The sequence below is a fragment of the Pavona decussata genome, unplaced genomic scaffold (genome assembly GCF_977016875.1).
Source record: "Pavona decussata unplaced genomic scaffold, jaPavDecu1.1 SCAFFOLD_92, whole genome shotgun sequence".
In the NCBI taxonomy this organism is placed as follows: Eukaryota; Metazoa; Cnidaria; class Anthozoa; order Scleractinia; family Agariciidae; genus Pavona; species Pavona decussata.
The window spans coordinates 1,663,433-1,685,421 of NW_028145509.1; the positions used below are offsets into that span (position 1 = coordinate 1,663,433).

Consider the following 21,989-nt stretch of genomic DNA (forward strand, 5'->3'; position numbering starts at 1 on the left):
CTGATAAGAACGTTTGTTTTTCGGCACAGCGCGTTGAGAGAATTTTGTTATCAATCACAAATAAAACCTGTTTTCCGCGTACTACTTTTCAATACTTTGTTGTCGCTATGTTATAAAAGAATTGGTTCATACTTTTACCTGTGCTCAAGAAGAGTAGAGTTGTTCTCGGCTACGCCTCGAGCAACTCTTACGCCTCTCTCGTGCTTTTCAAACTTCCCTCGTGCATCCATAACTCGATATACCCACGCCAAGCATGAACCAATTCTCAATTATCGGCGTGTTCAGAGAATCAAACCCAAAGGTTTGTTGAGAACAAATCGCTCTTCGTACGAAATTTAAAAAAGAAGGGGGAAAAAGAGTTACTTTTCCTTTTTTGGGGACTATGTCAGCTGGGGCACATGCACAGTAGAGTCCCGTTGAGAATAATTCACAAACAACCCGTCGCGGACTTTTTGCTTTTCCGCCATTGCAAAAGCTTTCAAAAATATCCCAATAGACAGCTTCTGTAACTACTGAAGAAAGTTTCAAAATGATAATAAAAAACGTTCAGCTAACCTTCCGAAGATAAAGGACATTCAAACAGATGAAAACAGCTTTAAAAGTATCCGACAGTATCTGAAAAAAGTTAGGCTAACAATTTCAAAGTGTGTCTCATCAACGCGCGCATGCGCCTGGTTATAAGTAGGATGATGTATCCATAAAATGGTCTATCCATAAAACTTTTAACGAGTCTGGATTCACGTTACGCAACCTTCGCTGGCGTAGCTGTCGACAACAAACGAGTTTGATTTCCATGTACATCGGAATCATAATTTGTGTAACTTGCGTGGCTTGGCGTTCAAAAACAAAAGACAGGAGAAGGCAGATGGATAGGTAACTGGCTACGAAACTCCAGAATGAATTATTTCCTCGCTCAGTCCTCACTGCTTCGCTTAAAAGTCTGGCCTTGTAAGCAACATTATATCCTTTTGCTTAGAGAGATGTTTTTCTATAGCCTCGTTCAGACTAGGCACTCGGATCAGGTTCTTAGACACTAACTAGTCTAAACATAGCTAGCTTTTCGTGCCCGGGCAAAAAATCGGCGCCGTGCTCACGGAATCTCCAAGGATAGTACTCAGGCACCGTTCCTATGAACGGGCACTGGTCTGAACAGCATTTATATTGTCAGTTCCCGCGCTTTTTCCCCATGACTCGCCGCATACATTAAACAAAATGGCGGCGCTAAATTGGTGAACGAGAAAACGATTTCTTCTTAGAAAGCAAGGAGTCTGAAAAACGTCCTTCTCAGTAGTCTGAACAGTGTCTATGAGTTAAATTTATCTGTAAACTTAAAATACTTATGTTGTCTACGGTTGAGAACTTCCTGTCTATGAGCGCCAAAGTTATCGTCAAGGGCTGTCAGCCCAATTCAAACTGATAACAACTAAAGTGATAAACTATAGCAAATAAAATAATAATAGAAGCATTACTTTAACACATATATTTCAACTCTCATACAAGGCCAGTAGTAGTATGTCACGGGATAAAACCGAACAAATCTGGCACTGTTGTCAGTAAGGATTGAATGCCGCACAACGCCGTTTCTGTCTGTGTTTGCTGGGAACACCTGAGAGTGAAAAAAAAATTAAAAATAAATAAAAACAGCAACAAAATTTAACATGGTTTGAAATTTATTAGTTCTTAACGCATTAAATTTGATCTTAAGTATCATAAAAGGTGGCAACCTATTGAGTTGAATTTCTCCAAGAATCATTTATTGTTTGAGAAGCTATAACAAAAACTCGCATTAGAGCGGGCAAGGAAACATTGACAAGATTGAACGACTACAGAGACGAGCTAGGATCGTCTACTTCGAAGCTGCTCCTAAACTATCAACTGATCATTTTTCGACCAATCTGGGCTGAGAACCTCTCTATTTTAGAAGACAGACACACATTATAAGTTTTGCTAATGTATGCATTTGAAATAGAGTTCCCAGATACCTTTTTAATTATTTTAATGTGAGAAACCATGACATTCACCACTACAAAACTAAAAATAATGATGACCTAATTTTGAAAAAGGTAAATTTGAATGCACCAAGCGCGCTTTTTTTCTACAAAGGTGCAATTTTTTTAAATAATTCTCAGAATTTATAACTGTTTGAAACTTCCTTTCAATATTACTATCCTAGAATATTTGTGATCTCCTTTTGTTTTTGTTTTTTTAACAGGACCTGCATTGATAGCAGTTTTCTTCTTAAAACCGATGTAGCAATCCTGTATAAATATGTTTGAATCATCATCATCATCATCATCATCATCACCATCATCATCATCATCATTATCATCATCATCATCATCATCGAACCTCGAAGTCGGTAAACATACTGGACTGAGGCTTTTGTTTTGTTTGTTTGGTTATCTGCTTGTTTTCAACCCACTTCTCGGTATTTAGGTAATCAGATGAAAAACTCCTCCTCGTGTTTGACATACTACATGAAAAATGGAGGACAAAGAGCTGCTTAAGACGTTTTTTTCGCTGCAGATTTGAAGTCCGTAAAATGTGATGACGACAACAAGTGACGTCAGAATTCGTCATTATTGTTTAAAGGGCCACCATCATTACTGAGTCGCAGAACAATTTGAAGTGGTAACGGAAAAGCACAATTCTTGACCTTGGAAATCCATCGATCGTTACGCTTGAGACTTATAAATCAAAGAAAGGTCTGTGCCTTCATTTTACTGTGGGGAGCATGCTCTAACTTAATATATTTCGCCATAATGTTTCTCATTGTCTACTTTTAGGACGCAAATGAAGGGCTCCTGGAATTGGCTTCTTCTAGCGAACAGGCCCATCAATCACATTTTTGTTTTGTCACACCATAAAGATCACATGCTATCAAGTACCTAATTGGATAACCGCGCTCATATATGCAATAAGCATGTTCTGTAGTCTAAGTGCAATAAGTGTGGCATCGCTAGACGCCATTTTTCAATAGATGTGACAAGTAAACTTTGTTAAGCTGAGCAAAGGGTTTTCGTCCCGCAAGGGTAATCGAATATCCGAATGATCGCAGCGGCGCTATTTTCAAAACCCTGGCATGACGTCACTAGTCCCTAGTTCGAGCTTCCCTCGTCGTTGCGAAAATTACCCGAAATTTGACGACTCCAAAAAAGCAAATCGCGTTGTGAACCAAAAGCAAAGTCTGTACACCTGTTGCTTTGTATAACACAAAGATTTAATGGCCATAAAATTTTGGGCACTAAAAAAAGCACTTTCAGTTCCTCACCTTTACAGTACTGTTCTCTTTGTAGGTGTTCCAGATTTTTCCATCTAAGGAAAAGTGGAACTTATAGCTGGTGGTCCATTCATCGTGCATTCTGTCTCCTTGTGTCGCCACTGCACAAACAAAGTACATTGCACCCATATCTACTTGGAGATACTCTGTTCTGTCATTTCTATTCTTTGGACACCACGCTCTAACTTGACTCTTTCCATTGAGACGGCCGTAGTGTGGATAAAATGCACTACTATCAAATGAGCTTGCTGTCATTCTAGAGTCTGGTATGGTGTTTCTGTCCGCTACACCTACAGCCTGACATGCTGAATAAACAACATAAGGAACATATGATAAACATTTACTGCCAGAGCATCATCCAAATGCTTTAAGAGCACTGTTAGGTAGAACCGTGCATCGGTATCACAGAGGTCATGGGCTCATTCATTCGTTCGTTCGTTCGTTCGTTCCTTCGTTCGTTCGTTCCTTCGTTCCTTCGTTCCTTCGTTCCTTCGTTCGTTCGTTCGTTCGTTCGTTCCTTCGTTCATTCATTCAGCCATTCAGTCAGTCAGTCAGTCAGTCAGTCAGTCAGTCAGTCAGTCAGTCAGTCAGTCAGTCAGTCAGTCAGTCAGGCAGTCAGTCAGTCAGGCAGTCAGTCAGTCAGTCAGTCATTCATTCATTCATTCATTCATTCATTCATTCATTCATTCATTCATTCATTCATTCATTCAGTCAGTCATTCATTCATTCATTCATTCATTCATTCATTCATTCATTCATTCATTCATTCCTTCATTCATTCATTCATTCATTAGTTCATTCATTCAGTCAGTCAGTCAGTCAGTCAGTCAGTCAGCCATTCATTCATTCATTCTCACCTCAGTTTCTGCTGTTTTGGAATAAAATATTGAAAAAGAATCATACCTAATGAAAAAAAACCACAGTGTCAAGACAGAAGAAAAAGAATGGAGAACGCAAAAGAAAGGTCCAATTGCAAATCTATACTTACATCTGTCATGTCTGATTGTCAATCTCAACGTAGAAAACGCCTTGTGAACTTTGTTTGATGACGCTACACAAATGTAAGTCCCAGAGTGCTCTTGTTTAGTATTCCAAATTTTCAGTGTTCCATCCAAACTAACCTTTTGATCTTCCAACAGGTAGGACTCCGCTTTCCTTCATCCACGTGACTTTTGGTGGCGGGTCTCCAGAAGCATGATAGCGAACTGTAACATTCTTGGTTGTAATCGCTCTGAACTGTGAGGGTGAACGGATTGTGAAATAGGGCAACTCCACAACGTTAAGCTGTGTCACGGCCGAATCATGACCTAATTTATTTGAGGCCGTGCACTTGTACAAACCGGAGTCTTTCTTCTGAGCATTAATGACTGACAGCTGTCCATCTTTCATCACAACTCTGGATTGCACAAGGTTATCAAACACTTTAACCCACGTGATCCGTGCAGCAGGGAAGCTAGTCACGTGGCACTCTGGTAAGGTGATGTTTTTACCCTTTTCAGCATAAGATGGGCCGTACGAAAGAGAAACCTTAGGTCGACCTGCATTAAGCGAATAAAGAAAGGCACCATTATATTAACGTAAAATTTATGTGTACTGACAAGTAAAGTATCATCCAACGTGATGAAGATCCAAACAAAAGGCTGCTTGCTAAAAATATTGCAAAAGCGTTTATTATCTTTTCGCTTAAAATTAAATATTTGCCTTCATACGATAGGCGATACTACTTATAATCTAACACAAAATTAAGCTTATAACGTAATGTCAGTTACAACTGGAAAATCATCCGATCTTGCAGTCAAAGCCGGCCAAGCCAGTTCACGTCGTTAACGGACTAATGAATTCATTCTTCGAAAATTGATTCCGTTCGTCGGTTCAATAATCTATTCATAAAATGAAAAATGCAACATTCAAATTTACCTTCGATTCAATAATCGAACCTTGATTGGATAAATAAAATAAAGCCTTACCATATATGAGTACTAAGCCCCAGCTCTTTCGCGGTCTAAGAAAAGAGACGGCGAACAGACGAAATAGTCTGGGAAGGATTTACGATACAGAAAAAGCCCTATCTGGGGCTTTCGATAATAAATTATACTGCTATATAATCAGGGTCTTGGTAGAAATGAAACATCAAGCGATTTGAAAGTAACAGTGGGAGGGATTAACAAAGTTGTCGACCACTACAGACGCTATGGAACTGTGCTTTCCTTTACACATGGGGTTAGCGAGGCTCACGTCATGACGGATGACCTGCTACAGTGTGTTGAGCTGTGGAGGTTAGAAAAAACATGTGTTTAAGCGAAAAAAAAAAAATCAGGAAAGACTTTTATTGCTTGAGCTTCTTTTTCATTAATTCAATTAAGATTCGATTATTGAATCGAGGCTAAATTTGAACATTGGATTTTTCATTTTATGAATGGATTATTGAATAGACGAACGGGGCAGGAGCTCATTACGGGGTCAATTTTCTGAGAATAAATTCATTAGTCCGTTAACGACGGAAACGCTTGGCCGGCTTTGACAGTCATAATTTTTCATGACTAACTTGACCACTAAATAGGGCGATTAATGCTTCTGTATCTTATATAGGGACAATTTTCTTCTCCCACTTTGGGGGGTTTCCAAACCTAAAAGTTGATCTCTAAAAAAACCTCCAAATTGTCTTTAATTTACGAAAACCTACTTTGTACGATAAGACTAACAACTTCTTTTTTCCTTCCCAGAATATTTTGCGCCACACACTTATATTTCCCAGCATCCTCAAGTCGCGCGTCGTCAATTTGCATCAGTCCTTCTGCAGTCACCTTAGTTCTGCTGGTTGGTGACACTCCATTCTCTCGGGACCAGGTGATTTGTGGAGCGGGATTTCCCGAGGCAGAGCACAGTAACGAAGCTGTGGTGCTTTCATTCACAGTCAACTGAGAAGAGGACAGTGTTATTTTCGGTGTAGAAATAGATTCTCCTGGTTCACCTTTCATTCCTGGAATACCAGGTGCGCCGGTATCTGCTTTAATTCCCTTTTCTCCTCTTATTCCTGGTGGGCCCATAATTCCTTGCTTTCCGCTTCTGCCAGGTGGTCTCATCATTCCTTGTGAACCTTTCCTCCCTCTCCTCCCCTGGTTGCCTTTGTCACCTTTGGGTCCAGCTCTCCCCGGCGGTCCCGGCAATCTTCGAGGGCAGGTCAGTGTTCCTCTCTTCTTACAAATGTTTAAACTCAAGGTAACAAGATCCTCCAACGCCTCTCTCATATAGGCAGACTTATTAGAAGCTGTATTGCTGCCACTACTCCGTTTAGTTCTGTGCAAATCTGCTGCAGTATTTATTTCATATTTTACAGTATCCAAGCCTTCTGTTTTTTCTAAAGGAAATGAAATAGTGCGTCAGCTTGAACCGTAAATGACTTCAGAATTGCAGCAAAGCGTTATTTTATTCTTTTATTAAGTAATTCAAATTATAACTGTTTATTTATAAAAATATTATTAAGTAATTCAAATTATAACTGTTTATTTATAAAAAAAAAAGGGGGAGTCGTGTAAACAAAAGATGGAAGATATATAGCTGATACCTATACAAGCTATACGGGCAGTACAATTCCAAAGGGTATGGTTTTTAAACCGCTTTGATCTGAAAATGGGTAAAGATTTTCATCGTTTTATTCTCAAAGTCTGAAAATTGGTGTAAATTTTATCTAAAACATGTTACCGGATAGGTACGGATAACTCTCCCTCACCAAGCACTCTGAGGCCACGGCATTATTGTCTGATGTCGAAATTATTGTCTGATCGATTGACTAACAAATCGTGACTAAATCATCTTCAAAGCTGTGTTCATAGAAAGTAGCTTCCGATAAAAGAAAGGTTGTAAAAGTCACGGGGCTGGGATAAAAGCATTTCATTCCTTTATCGCTAATCTCTGTCATAACGGAAAAATTTAAACTGAGCGACACAGGAAGTCTTGGCAAATTTATGACGTATTTAGTTTCATTGCACGATTATCTTCTAAATTTTCGATTGGCAACAAAGACTCCAAAGCTCAACATCAGTAAAAAGAAGCGATAGATAGTCAACGATTCGATCGCTCTTTAGTATTTCATAAGCAAACTGAAAAATTAGAAGACCATGGCAGGGCTTATTGTACCAAACAGGAACCGAATCATGTGGATGTGTAATGGATTCTTAGAAAAAACTTGATTCGGTGGATTCATCATTTGAAATTCCTTAGGGCGTTTAAAGGACAGAAGGTTTAAAGGAAAATCCTGCCTTTGATAATTGTTTTCTTGCTTTCGAAATGTGAAAGCAAGTTAATCCGTAAAATACAAAGACTGTGCAAATAACAAAATGGAAATAAACTGTTCTGCCTTTTATTGAAGCGTACGCCATTCCTTGTCTGATGTGAGAAATAACTTCCTCGACAGCTACCAACCTTTGTTCGTGATCATTGAACTTCACCTCGATTCTAACGAATCCAGCAGAGTAAAGAACCAAACAAAAAACAGACAAAACTGTGCCGGGACTCACTGATAAACTAAGGCTTTTAGAAAGCTTTTTGTGAGAAAATGATTCAACGCCGTGCTTCGACAAACTGAAGTTTCGTGACAAGTTATGTAATTCTGCACTTCTTACAAACTTGATATTTCCTGAATGATGAAGGGTAACAGAATAAACAGATTATACCAGAGAGGGGGAGGGGATCGCGGGTGGGGGGGGGGGGGGGGGAAGAATGGGGTGCGTATGACTGCTCAATTTGGCTTCCCTAAATCACCTTGCATGGTCCAACTACCTGCCACTTATAGGACTGGGTTATAAGACGTACGCCGCTTTCTCTAGTGTGTATGTTAACCAAATTTGAAAATCCATTTTCCATTTCAGCAGATGGTAGCCTCCAACGCAGACGCCTTTTAGGAACTGAACTCCCGGCTCAAGTAGAGTGAAACCGAAAGCGGAAAACTGAATCATTTGTCGATTATTTATCTTTTTTTTTAATAACAAACAAACAACACGTTATTAAAAATAGACAGTTACAAGGTGTTTATATACCTACCCGCAAATAGCTGAAGCTAGTCGAGGCGGGTAGGTATGTTTATACCAAACTAAATACAAATACATTTGGTGTTTACAACTGAATTGACTAAACTAAAAGTTAAATAAGTAGTTAACAAACAAGTGACGCCAAAAAAAAAAGGGATTCGCTAGCTGATAGGCTAATAGGCCTATGTTTTGATAAAAAAATTTCGGAATGACTTCAATGAAAATCAGTCCCTGACATTAATTGCCGCGTGTTCAGAAGCAAAAAAAAAAATAAAAAAATAAATAAATAAATAAATGAATAAATAAATGAATAAAACTGTTTTGTTGTTGTGTGCCAACGAAAACTGGCAGATTTGAGGAGAGACATCTGTGAATCGAGCATCTCATCCGGAAGCGCTTCGTGCACGAAAAATACTTGTCTAAGTATACCGCTCAAGATAGCACCGATAGCGATATTCCGGATTGACTATTTTGCTATCAGTTATGGAATAGTTTGGGGATTAATAGGGGTTACAACAAGTATACAGCCGACAAAATGGCGAAAAAATAAATAAATAAATAATAATAATAATAATAATAATAATAATAATAATAATAATAATAATAATAACGCACTCGTATCAACTGCACGGTTAACCGAAATTCTTAAAGATGGGGTTTTTAGTTTGAGACAGGAGCACCCAACGTGAGCATTTTAAAATGTAAACTGTTCTCTCCTGTGTTCCCAGATCGTTATGTGCGCTTTGAAAGGCACATCTGTGTAAGCTTATACTAACAGTTTGACTGATCTGTTAGGATGCTTTAGGACGGTGCCTACTTTTGTTACTGCGCATAGGTTCTGCGCATCTCGAGATACTTGGGTTTTCTATGGGTGGTGCCCACAAATACAAGGATATTCTTGCCCGGTTTAAAAGGTATGCGGAGAAAGCAGAACTTTGCAAATGCTGTTGGTACCCAGAAAGATATTGGGGTAATATGCATTTTTAACAGATAATCTAGCTTAAATTTGAAGGGGAAAAAACCGTCATGCAGTGCTTTTTATTTTGCTTTTTTTTTTCGAATAATTGTTGCTTAAGTATCCTCAAAAAAAAAAAAAATGGCCCGGTAGCCCCAAATTTATTTCTGAATTTCAATAGCCAGTGCTAAGATCTGCTTTTCTCGCATAGTCATAAACTTTGCTAAAATACTTCTGTATTAGGAGGCACCGTCCTTAAGGGGTCACCATCAGAGAATGGCTTGCACAGAATACACGTCAAACACAATAAAAGTGACATTTTATATAACATTTGATAACTTAGTGTACATTTTATGCAAAAAAGCATTTACAAAATCACTATTTCGTTAAGAACCTGCAGCGATAAAATGATTTGCAAAGGAGAACATGGTATAAAAACGGACTAATAAAACATTGACGCCAAGATCGTACAATTTAAGTATTGCCGGTCATTAGAAATTTAATTACTGGACAGGCTTATTTATTGCATTTATTTAGAGTGGTTCCTAATTCACCGTTTAATAAAGGTCAACTCAATATAGAAACAGCTGGTTGATTGTAACTTAATGAAGGATGACCGCGACAACTTCTACCGGTGACCGTTTAACATATATCGTGTTGAAAAATATTTCACTCCTTCACTGCACTCACTCGTGTAATAATATTTTTCAACACTCGAAGAGAAATTTCATATCTCCAAGTAAAAAGGCTACGTAATGTTTTGTTTATCATATAAACACCAAAGAAATACCAAATAATTTCAAAACGTGCGATTTCTTATATAACCTTAAACAATATAGGATGGCCAGGAAGAAGAAAAGAGGGAAGCGGGGGGTGGGGTGGGTAATTTCTCCTTGCCTATGCTAGTTTCGGTCAGATTGAAAAAAAAAAAATATTTGGTTTTTTCTTTCCTTACAAGCTCTAGGCTTTGTTCAGTATTGTGGACTTTTTATAAGTCCCAAAATGTTTTAAACAACTTCGAGGAGTCTTGAAACCGGATAAAACACTCTTTCGAGTGTTTGAAATAGCTCCTCACCCATTAATAACTCTACGAGAAATTAAAGGCAAAAGTTCACTAAATGATAATTATTCGGATTATTGACCCGATAATGATCTGGTCAATAATAATAATAATTCGGATCACATTTCTAAACCTTACTTCAAGGTAGTGACGAGTCTTCCAAATATTGCCGAGGACTTGCCTTATGGACCATTTGTTATGAAATACTTCAGGATATTTAAATCCACATTTTTAGTAGCTTAATTCTCTCTACTTATCCTGACTAACCGAAAATCCTTTCACCAATAACAAACGCGATAAAAAAAAAATGATTATTTTACACAAATATTTCAACGCTCAAACAAGGATGTGAATAGTATGTCACAGGATAAAATCGAACAAATCTGGTTTTCACGTGACTGCTGAGGGAATTTTTCACAATGCCCCTTGAATCTTTGTTTCCTTGGAACACCTAAAAATAGGGAAAAATAATACTTGGGTGAATAGAATAAACACAGAAATAAGAAAATAAAATTTAAAAAAAGTGTTATCTCAAGAACTTTTTGGATGCAGGCGCTAGTATGGAATGGCTGCATATCATATATGAAGAAGTAAAGATACTAATAACAGGACCGTGCAGATTTTGACAGATGAGGAGCACATGGGGCGATTTGCCTACTTTGTCAGATCTCTTAATCTCCTAATCTATTAATTCGGCGGATAATGATTTGGTTTGTTTCCTTTTTTTCTTTACTGTCATTTCTCTTTTTTATCAGATAAAAATGCAATCATCTCATGTTTTTATTCACTTCCTAGTTATTATCTGTTACTATCCTTAATGGCAACCCTCCACAATTAAGTTAAGCCACTTGAGGGTTGCAGTATATTTATTTTACATGCAGTGTCTTTCATATGCATACAGCACTGGAATGGAAAGTTCTTGCAGTAAGTTGTTTCTGCTCTTAACTATAATCAAGTCTAATAGATGCTGTTGTCGTTGTATCTGTGAGCGTCATCCGAAATACTAATAAAGGAGAAGAAAACAACAACTCGAAAGTCAACCAGATATAAATGTTCTGAAACATTTAGAGTTTCTTTCAGCAGATGATATATTCAATGAAAAACCGGCTTAACGCGTTGAATACATTCATTGAGTTATCAAAAATATTGGCTTCTAAGTAATATTAACCAAGGACAACGCTTTTGGGTTTTCTATTTTGCCGTTTCTTGGAGTAGAAGGTCTGGTAAGATTGGATTTAAGTTAACCTATTCACCTTTACAGCATTGTCTTCCATGTAGTAGTTAAACGTCGTTCCATCTAACGAAAGTTTTAACTTGAAGCTTGTGATCCAATGATTCCTCGTTGTTCCTTGTGTTGCCACTGCACAAATAGAGCGTACTGCACCCATATCAACTTGAAGGAAATCTGTTCTGTTACTAGAAGTCTTTGGACACCATGCACCTAGTGATCCCCTCTGTCCATTCAGTCGGCCGTAGTATGGCTGATGATAACGGTTATAAAATGTACTTGCCGTAATTCTGTCATCCGGTATCGTGCTGATGTTCGCAACGCCCACAGGCTGACATACTGGAAACAAAATGAAAGCAATGTGTACATCATTATCATACGGAGATACATAAATTATCGCAGCTCAGTTATTATCGAAAACTAGCGATTCTCGCTTTTTGGTTAAAACCAACACAACCGGAGCGTAGCTAGACCATTTCGTAATGTACGCACAAAGGAATAAAAAGTTGCTATGGGGCTCTTTGTCTCCCCAAAGAAAACAAGGCCTAGGTATTGCAACAAATCACGCAACAAATCCTCTCGGGTACGTGGACAATATGGAATAATCCCGCCCCCTGCCGGAACCAATCAGATTGTATGATTTACAGAACTCCGCCCGCTCGAACATCGACAAAAGACGATTATTTACAGGAAAAGGGACAAACGCCCGCCCACAAGATTTACAAAACCAGTGACGACCTTACCAATACCAATTTCCTTATTCTATGAATGTGAAGAATTCAGAGAGACCAAATATAACCAGCGTTCGACCTGTACAGGCCCGCAAATGATCCCCGGACCGGAAATGATTTCCAAATTGAACCGCAAATGATCCCCGGACGGGAAATGATCCCCATATTGGACCACAAATGATCCCCGAACGCCTTACCATAAATATAGAATAGAATGGACTCAAATTTGGACAGTGGATTTAAACTTTATAGAATTCATTTTTTTTTTAATAACACCAGTCGCTATATTTAAACTATCTGCGTGCAAATTTCTCAACTTTAAAATTTATAATATAGCAGCACAGTGCAACAGAACAATTTACCTATAAACTGTAACACACATGTATATGATTTACTTATACCATTCAGGTTCAGGAGCCTATACTATTCAGGTCATGGGCTCCTGTACCATTACAATGCCTAAAATGTGCACGAATTGTACGAAACTCTTCCAAATTAAAGAGCGGGTCAGTTTTAGACTTTCGCAAGTTTATTTATTTATTTATTTATTTATTTATTTATTTCCGAAAAAAGGAGGAGAATCGGTCAATGCGCTTCAGATGGTGGGCAACCATGACGCTCGCGTGACATTGCGAGGCGTATGCGTGACCTGCGCACTAAAGATGCGCATAAACAATTAGCGCATAACGTTTTAGCCTTGTCCAATACGTTATCGTGTAATATGCTGATTTTGTCTTTCGTTTTCGTTTTGCCGCTGGTTGGACTCCCAGTCGTTCTTTAGTTTTTTTTTTTTTTTTTACAAAACACACTGTCGTCGGCATAGACTTGCAGAAGACCATTGTCCCCCCCGAGCCGCATGCCTTAGAAACCGATTTTGCCATTCAAATTTCTTCTCGATCACTACAGGAGGCCTATTGTTTACGGGAGTGCTGTTGACAGTTGAAAACCACATTTTCGGTGCAATACGAGTCTCACCCGTTGTAAAAAAAGTTCACAGCAATCAACATTCACTCACTGCGTGCAGTCGATTATTTCCGGTTCAGTCGAAAAACCTCCGAAAAATTGAAAAATCAGGAGCAAAATTGAGTTATCGTCTGTATGCAGCGAGTATTAAACACAGCAAAGCTAAGGCGACACAACCGATTGCTCGTCCTTTACTGGCGATACGTATACTACCGAGATAAGAACGGCCGAGTTCAAAATCTCCCTCTAAAGAAGTTTTTATTTTAAAAATAAATCAGAGTCACCGGCCTGCTCACGAAGCAAAGGCGACCCACCCAATTGCTTATTGTTCTCAGGCGACACACCCGAGAGAACAACTGGCATGTATGTTCCAGTTCATATAAAGTAAATTGTTCTGTTGCACTGAGCTTCTACATTATAATTTTTAAAGTTGTGCAATTTGCAGATAGCTTAATATAACGACTGGTGTTATTAAGAAGAAGACGGGAAAAAAAAAAGTCTATAAAGTTTAAATCCACTGCCCAAATTTGAGTCCATTCCATTCTATATTTATGGTAAAGCGATCGTGGATCATTTGCGGTCCACTTTGGAGATTATTTCCCGTCCGGGGATCATTTGCAGTTCAATTTGGGGATCATTTTGCATTAAATTGTCTATAAGATTTTAATATTTTATCGCTAATTTGGTCTGCGAAGAATGCGAGTTGTGGAGTTGCGAGTTGCGAGTTGCGAGTTGCGAGTTGCGAGTTGCGAGTTGCGAGTTGCGAGTTGCGAGTTGCGACTACCTGGTCTTTACCATGGAAACTTTCCATATCGATCGCTACATTAAGGAATACATTTACAGATATAGGAACCAGGAACATTCACACACTGAGCTTGAGCATGGCAGGGCCCCTTATGACACTCATCCACATCTAAGACGAAAACGGACTCATTTTCAAAAATGGTATATATTTACCAATAAAAAATACTTTTCCAATTCAAACAAAATAATAATAATAATAATAATAATAATAATAATAATAATGCCGTTTCGTAGCAAGATAGAGCAATCATTAGACTGTGAAATAAATGTCGCTAGTGCGGATACATCTGAAATACGTGTCTATCTGCTTTTATACTTATGGCTTTTTATGGACACTGGTTTAGCCGTCATTAGTATAATTCGATTGTATGATCTTGATGTCTCTGCATGACGCAATTCTTTATTTTATAGAATTTTGAACTTTTATTATTAATTATATCTATTTCCTCTTCCTTTATGTATCTTTTATCTATTTTTTAGAATTTGTAAATGAATAGTGTTTTTACAATTTGCTTGGTATATGTTCATACGTAATAACTAAAATAATAATAATAATAAGAAAAAAAAAAAAAAAAAAAAAATAATAATAATAATAATAATAATAAATAAACAATAATAATAATATTTTTTTATATATAAAAATAATCTTTATTAAAATATTCCACATAAATTGTTATTTACAAGTTAAAAGTATATAAAAAAGTTAAAGAGCTATTAAAAACCTATTTACAATTCATTTATTTCGATTAAAAAAATAATATTTTCAAGGAAGTGTTTTTGTAAAGAAAAAAAAACAAATGTCATGAAGTTTAAAAAAAATGAAATTCGGCATTTTAAGATCAGTTCCACTTGATAAAAAGAAAAGAAAAAATTAACAAAATAATAACATTATTAATATTATTAATAATAATAATAATAATAATAATAATAATAATAATAATTATTGCGTTCGACGTAGAAAGAACTCACTCCTAATACAGATCGGAGTAGAGGTTGTATGGGACAACGAATGAACGGATCTTTGTCGAATATCTGACATCCCTCGTAGTTTTTGCAGGGGCAGATAACATCCTCACAAACTTGGCAAAGGAGAGAGAGCCTGGGATCGAGATCATCCAACACACTCCTAATACTAGTAATAATAATAATAATAATAATAATAATAATAATAATAATAATAATAATAATAATAATAATAGTAATAATAATAATAATCATCATCATCATCATCATCATCATCATCATCATAATAATCATACATCCGGTCAAAGCAATGTAATTATTTTCCAAAAAAAAAAAATACAACACCATGATCTATTGTAGGGAAATCAATAAGGACATCAATAAATCGATTATCGTTAGAAAATGATGAGCAACCGATGACGGAAAATTTTGCTATTGGTTGCCAATCGATTTTCGTCGATTCCTCATTGAATACCATCGATTAACCATCGATTGTTGTCTGTCCTCTCTCACTCGTCGTGTATTTGTTTTCCAACGAAAACGGATCAGTTTCAGTTTCGGTTTTCCTCCCTAGTTTGATACTGACAACCGCCAAACAGCCCAAAATGAAAAATTAACCGGAATCGGTCGTCTTTTGGTTTAAAAACCGAGGGCAAAACGACTCCCACTTACACACGGTGAAATACTTACTATAGTATATCAGTAGCCTTAACGGAAGACTTTTTTCCAAGCTAGCTAATGATTTTTGAAGTAAATATCGATGTAGTCTGAAATGTCAGCCGTCTCCTCTCCCTAACCCACAGGGGGCGCGGCTTCGATATGATCACTGCGACTGATGCGTCTAGATCGGTAGCCATCATTAGGAATCCTTTACTCTTATGTTTGCAAACCCCTTGCACCTATATCGCTTCTATCATTCATGGATAGCGGTCAGTTCCTTTACATTCAGGTTTTGTTATTATCAACTCGAAAAATACCCCCAAACTTGATTACCGCCCACTTTTTTGTTTAGTCTTTCGGCAACGATGCTTCTTTTATTTATCAGCTGGTATAGTGTTTTGTGGTGGATTTCTTTGCTAAATAAATTTAGAGCCTAGGGTACTCCCATGCAGAAACGTGACGCAAATGCTCTTTAGTATTAGTATTGATCATTAATATCTTTATTTTGTCTGTTTGTAACTCGCAACTCGCAACTCGCAACTCGCAACTCGCAACTCGCAACTCGCAACTCGCAACTCGCAACTCCACTACTCGCATTCTTCGCACACCCATTTGAATGACATTTGGTGGTTTCGCCATCTCGTCTTGAACTCCGTGACGGTGTGGCAGGCACAAGCGAAAGTTCCTCCTCAAATTCAACCGCATCCTTAAGGACCAATCATAGACTTACAAATGTATCTTCCTATTGTTTCCTAATTTCGGATTTTTTTAAATTTGAATTTTGTAACGGCTTTGGTCAATATCATATTACTGATGTAAATAAACCCCAGCGATGCTACGGTGTATATAGAATTTAACTGATGAGTAGACTAACGCCTCGTTGGTCCACGAAACAGTGCTGTATAGATTCTCTTGAATTTCTTCTGTGGAACTGTGGCATGGACAGTAGCGGAGCCAACATCGGCAGTGGTAAAGGTAAACTGGCAGTTATTAAAGACACCTCCAGTGAACAAATGTTTGCCCTCACTTTCATCTCGCTGTGGATCAGCTCTTGGCGTCAGTATTTGGCTTTCAGCGACAGATTTATTACGTGCATCACATACCTGGATGAAGCTGCTGATTTTCAAGGACATGTCCTTCTGCTGCTCTGTGGACGTACTGGAATAGCTGTCTAAAGACTTAAGATTTCTTTGTCCAGCAATTGCAATGATGTTTAAGGGTTCTACATTTTCCTTTCTGAGCGTTGAAATCATCGTCCTACGGACCGAATGGCTGGCGTGACTGCCTGTCAACCCAGCGGCCTCGCTCATGGATTTCATAAATGAACCCGACGGAATTTTTTTTCCCAGAGGCTGTTTCTTGAACCAGATATTGGATGATGGCTTAACAATGGACGCCAGATAAAATGGGGAATCTACAGCAGCCATTTCCAGATATTCTTTAAAGATGTTTACAGGACAACGTGATCCGCCAGAAGCGTACATTTTGGGGTTGAACGTGCGGTCAGGGACAAATTCGTGTTCTCCAGTATGAGTCTTGCTTCCACGCTCAGTTATCCACTCGAAATAATCTCATCCTTGAGGGCCGTCATCGCATTTTATTTGGAAGTCTCCAAAATTTACGCGGTGATGTTCGTCACGAGCTCTCCAACCAAAGAACAGGGTGTTGTTAAACCAGGCTGTACGTAAAAGGCTTTGTGGTGTGTGGTATCTTAATTGTTTCTCGTCCCACAGCTTCTGAATCTGATTTTCGCTCAGTCCGAGACCTTTGCCGGTACGGCGAAGCTGTTTTCGCTTTGAAGATAGAGCTTCTCGTACCTTCGTGAATTGCCTGTCCGTGAGTATACTGCAATGTTTTTCTTTTACCCTTAAGAAGCGGTCAAAACTTCGTAACATAGACGTCAACGTATCAGGTTCATATTCGTCCCCGTTTGTCATACGTACGTGTAATAAAAAGTGAGCCAAAACTTTGTCCAGTTCTTGGTCTGGCATGTTTTCAATAGTTCTTGTTCCGTTGACAGTTTTTGCCCATTTGTAAAACACATTAAGGTCAATAATCTGTTCATGTTGTCCTTCAGCAGCATGGTTAAAAATATATAAAACTGTTCAATTGAGGCCTTAAACTGCTGTTTAAAAGTAAAAACTAAAATCCAAGCTTTCGCCGATCAACATGTCCCAGCCCATTTAGAAAACAGTCTCGAACTTATTAGATGCATCCAAGCTGGCGATCTCACCACAAACAAAAGGCTACCTTATCCATGAAGCCTCGATGTGGTGTCCTTATACACCACAATACCTATACAAGAAGCCATCACCAACGCTACAGACAGAATCCAAAACTCAGTACTCCACCTCTCCAAACAAGACGTCTCAGACCTCCTCCAAGTCACGCTAAACAACATGTACTTCTCCTTCAGAGATCAAGTTTTTCGCCAAAAAGAAGGCCTACATATGGGTTCTAGCATTTCAAGCATATTGGCCATCCTATTTATGGATAAACTTGAATCCATCGCACTCTCCTCGCACCTAATGATAAACCCTTACAAGAGATATGTAGACGACATCTATCTCCAAACGACTAATGAAGAAACAGCTGACCACTTCCACAAGATAATAAACAATGTGCACCCTAACTTGAAATTTGAAATCGACAAACAACACCGAATGGCCAGTCACTGTCGTTGCTGGACTTCAAAGTCACCATATCACAGGATGGCAACAGCTCTTTTGAATTCTACAAAAAGCCAGCCAAGAAACCACTATTTGTCCACTATCAGTCAGCCATGCCGACCAAATCCAAACTTAACTTCATTCGCAACGAGAGAAAACGCATTGAAGACAGATGCTCCTCAAATACATCTACAAAACAACACCTGGGCGCATTCGATGACATCCTTCGCCTTAACGGTTACCCAGAGAACGGTATAGAGCAGGCAAAATGCCCACAAAATCTTCAACGAAACTCTCAGCCTACCGGCATGGAGTGGTCGTACCTTAAAGATCCCTTGAATTTCTGAACGACTCAATCACAAGATCACTAACATTTTTAGAAAGGAAAACATCCCAGTACGCGTTGCCCACAAGTCCTACACGCTCAGACAAGCCCTATCCCACACCTCCACGGAGCGCAAATGCACCAGAGACAAATGCCCCATCGCTAACACCGGATTGTGTTTACGAAGAAATGCAGTATACCAGCTCACGTGCAACAGCTGCGATCAACAATACATTGGTAGCACAACACGCTTCATCCATGACCGCGTAAGAGAACATCTCAATAACGATAGCTCCTCCGTTAAAAAACACATCTCTTCCTGCCAGAACAACGACCATAAAGGCATTAACATCAAAATTATTATGAGCGAAAACGATCCCGCTAATCTACGCCTCTACGAAGCATTTTACATCAGAAAATACAAGCCCATACTCAATTCCCGAGAGGAATGTACTGAATTCGCGGAACTGCTATTTTAATATTTCATTTTATAGACTACAATCCATCATTAGAACCTTGTATACGCTCACAGTTTATTTCTATAGCTTTCACACTATGATACGCCACATTTTTTACACATTTCACCCTTCACCCTACACTCTCTTTGCATATATCTACAGCGCGCGCGGAATATTTTCTCATCCCTGATGATGCCGTTTATCGGCGAAAGCTTGGATTTTAGTTCTTACTTTTAAACAGCAGTTTAAGGCCTCAATTGAACAGTTTTATATATATTTACAATACATTTCGATTTCGAGACTAATTTTCAAGCACAATTTTTTTAAAGAAAAAACAAATGTCATAATAATAATAATAATAATAATAATAATAATAATAATAATAATAATAATGATGGTGATGATGATGATGATGATAATAATAATAAGAATAATAATAATAATAATAATAATAATAATAATGATGATGATAATAATAATAAGCTCAATATAGTTTTGGTATTAGAGAACTTCAGATTGTCTATGAGATTTTTATATTTTATCGCTATTTTTTTTAACTCAGCAGTTTTCTTTTTATTCATTTGGAGGAGCCACTTCAAAGAGCTAAAACTCAAAGGGAATTTGTTCGTTTGCCTTCAAATTTGGACAGTAGCTAGTTTAACACATGAACAACAAAAGCGCGTCTGCGAATTTTTTCTCTGAGAGCGATTTTTGTACGATCACTCCTATTTCGAAAATGCTCTACAACTTCTCATTGCCATTGAATATGGCAAAACGCAGACACGTTTTTTTAGCACTTTGGGTCCGAAACTGAGGAGAAAATTAAATTAGCGAAAAACAAAATTCGCTTTGACTTGTAGCTTTAAAAAGGCAATTCGCACGCTCGCATTTAGAGGTCGTGAGAAATTCGACAATTCATTTTATTTAAAAATTTTTGGTAGAGTTTGATAGTCAGCTCTATAAGCTTTAATTTGATATAGAGATTTCGATATCTACAGTTTAAAGTGGACGCGCTACATCGCTTAAACGCGAGATACCTCTGAAGGTATAGGGTTACCTTAACACAGGTAAGACTCCTTAATCTGCTTTTAAACTGGTTACAACCGTGACCGTTTCAGCACGACTTAAAGCACGAGCAATGGGCAAGACCTCATTTTTAAGATCATAGGAAGCTTCGTTTAAATAACGAAAACATGCTCTCAAATAAGGAAGTTTTTTAACTCGTCCATTAACTTCTCTTGGAAAGTAGGTAAGGAATGTAAAATACGAATGAAGAAATTTATTAGAACTGTTAATACCCCAGACTGTGCTCGAAATACACTGGCGAAATCCTGAATTTTGCAAGACTTAAAGCTTTTAGTACCGGAGAGTACAGAATCTACTCAAAACCTACCAATTCGCTAGTTGCAAAAGATGACCCGTGTGTAATATGATGAATTGCAATCATAAGCTATTCACAACACTAAAAGCTGGAGCGCGAAGGTTAAACTTTAAAATAACGTTTTTTTTTTATTATTCACAAGGATATGCATGTACATGATGCGAGGTTCTAAGCTCTTGGGGTTATAATAAATGGTGAAAAAGAAAGAAAGGGAGGGAGCCTGTGGACATTCTTTTGATGCCCCCGTTCCGGCCCCTGTTAATTGACCTGTAAGTAATATGTCAACAAGATAATTTTATGCCGATAATTTCACTCGATTGAGTCGGAATATGGTTGTAGGATTTATTCTTCATTACAATTTAGGAATAATTCACCACTTATTAACTTAATATGAATGCATTATTCTTCATTAAAGTAAAACAAGTAAAACCAGTAAAACCACTTTGACACGTGCAGCGAAATGAACCATCATTGTTATGACAGTCTGCTTTCTGGTGGCAGTTGTTAGTTGCGTTACTTGAACACTCATTGATATCTGCGCGAAAAGAATGACGCTTAGGCCTTTGTAGTCCTGTCATATACTGTACGAGATTTCTTATGGCGTCTTATCTCATCAGACTTAATATTCAGTAGGAAAGGAATTAATGTTATCTAATCTCCAGAAAATCAAATATAAATTTAGATTTTGCGGCACGTGCGCTTCAAGAACGTAGCTCTTTGGCTGATATCCCCTAATATAAACCTCACCTTGGTCACAGTTTTTTCCAGTTCTTCCTCCTCGGCAGTCACAGATATAGTCATTTTTGTCGTAAAGTGGGCAACATGTTCCTCCATGTTTGCATGGGAAGCTCTCACAGGGACTCTGAGAAAAGTAACAATGCAAACTTTGTTTAACTATCATCAGAAAGCTCCTCGTATTTAATTTGTGGGACGTTTTTCTTTTCTTTTTATTATTATACCGTATTCTGTAATGGTATGATTGTTTTAAAAAATAAAGGGAAAGGACGTAATGAATCGGATGAGTTTAACATATCTACATTCACCTTACTTGCTGCATAAAATTCTGCTTGTTTTAACGCTGATTAAATTTGCGATAGGTTTCTGATTGCTCGGATTTTTTTCCATAAAGCTTTGGGTAGCATCAACAAAAGCTTTATGGAAGAAATCTGGGCACAAAATGAGTGGACAGACTTCACTCTTATTGTGTTTGTGAGTTAACTAACGCAAACGCCTTTAATTACTTACAAAGTAAATTTAACTACTGTATAAGCAAACATTGTGGAACCCATAATGTTATTTATTTCGCGACGTGATGCCACGTGATAACATGTTGAGGTCATCGGTGCTAGTTACCAAGATTGAGTAAAGTCTAACCAATGAGGTGTTAGGGCGGTTCCGACAAGGTCTATAGTTGAGATTCCTTGTTAAAAGGGTCTTTCTTTCCCCAGCCATCAGAGTGTTCATATCAACAGGCAAGTTGTTTCC

General features: G+C 38.0%; 1 protein-coding gene and 1 pseudogene across 3 annotated transcripts in view; both read right to left on the reverse strand.

Moving 5' to 3' along the window:
* Window positions 1–680: 680 nt before the first annotated feature.
* LOC146473804 (uncharacterized) overlaps window positions 681–21,989 on the reverse strand; it is a 75,614-nt pseudogene continuing 54,305 nt past the window's right edge. The window contains exons 2-5 of the transcript XR_014866307.1: window positions 5,964–6,638; window positions 4,269–4,818; window positions 3,272–3,585; window positions 681–1,606 (exon numbers count right to left, since the gene is read on the reverse strand). The product of XR_014866307.1 is annotated as an uncharacterized LOC146473804 (transcript). The remainder of the gene's footprint in view (window positions 1,607–3,271; window positions 3,586–4,268; window positions 4,819–5,963; window positions 6,639–21,989) is intronic.
* LOC146473805 (lactadherin-like) overlaps window positions 9,565–21,989 on the reverse strand; it is a 30,680-nt gene continuing 18,255 nt past the window's right edge. The window contains exons 3-5 of one of the 2 annotated variants that reach the window (XM_085117912.1): window positions 21,252–21,366; window positions 11,568–11,889; window positions 9,565–10,773 (exon numbers count right to left, since the gene is read on the reverse strand). In XM_085117912.1, coding sequence (XP_084974038.1) covers window positions 10,737–10,773; window positions 11,568–11,889; window positions 21,252–21,366 — 474 coding nt within the window. In that variant the 3' untranslated portion in view covers window positions 9,565–10,736. The remainder of the gene's footprint in view (window positions 10,774–11,567; window positions 11,890–21,251; window positions 21,367–21,989) is intronic. The other variant, XM_085117911.1, reaches the window with a different exon arrangement.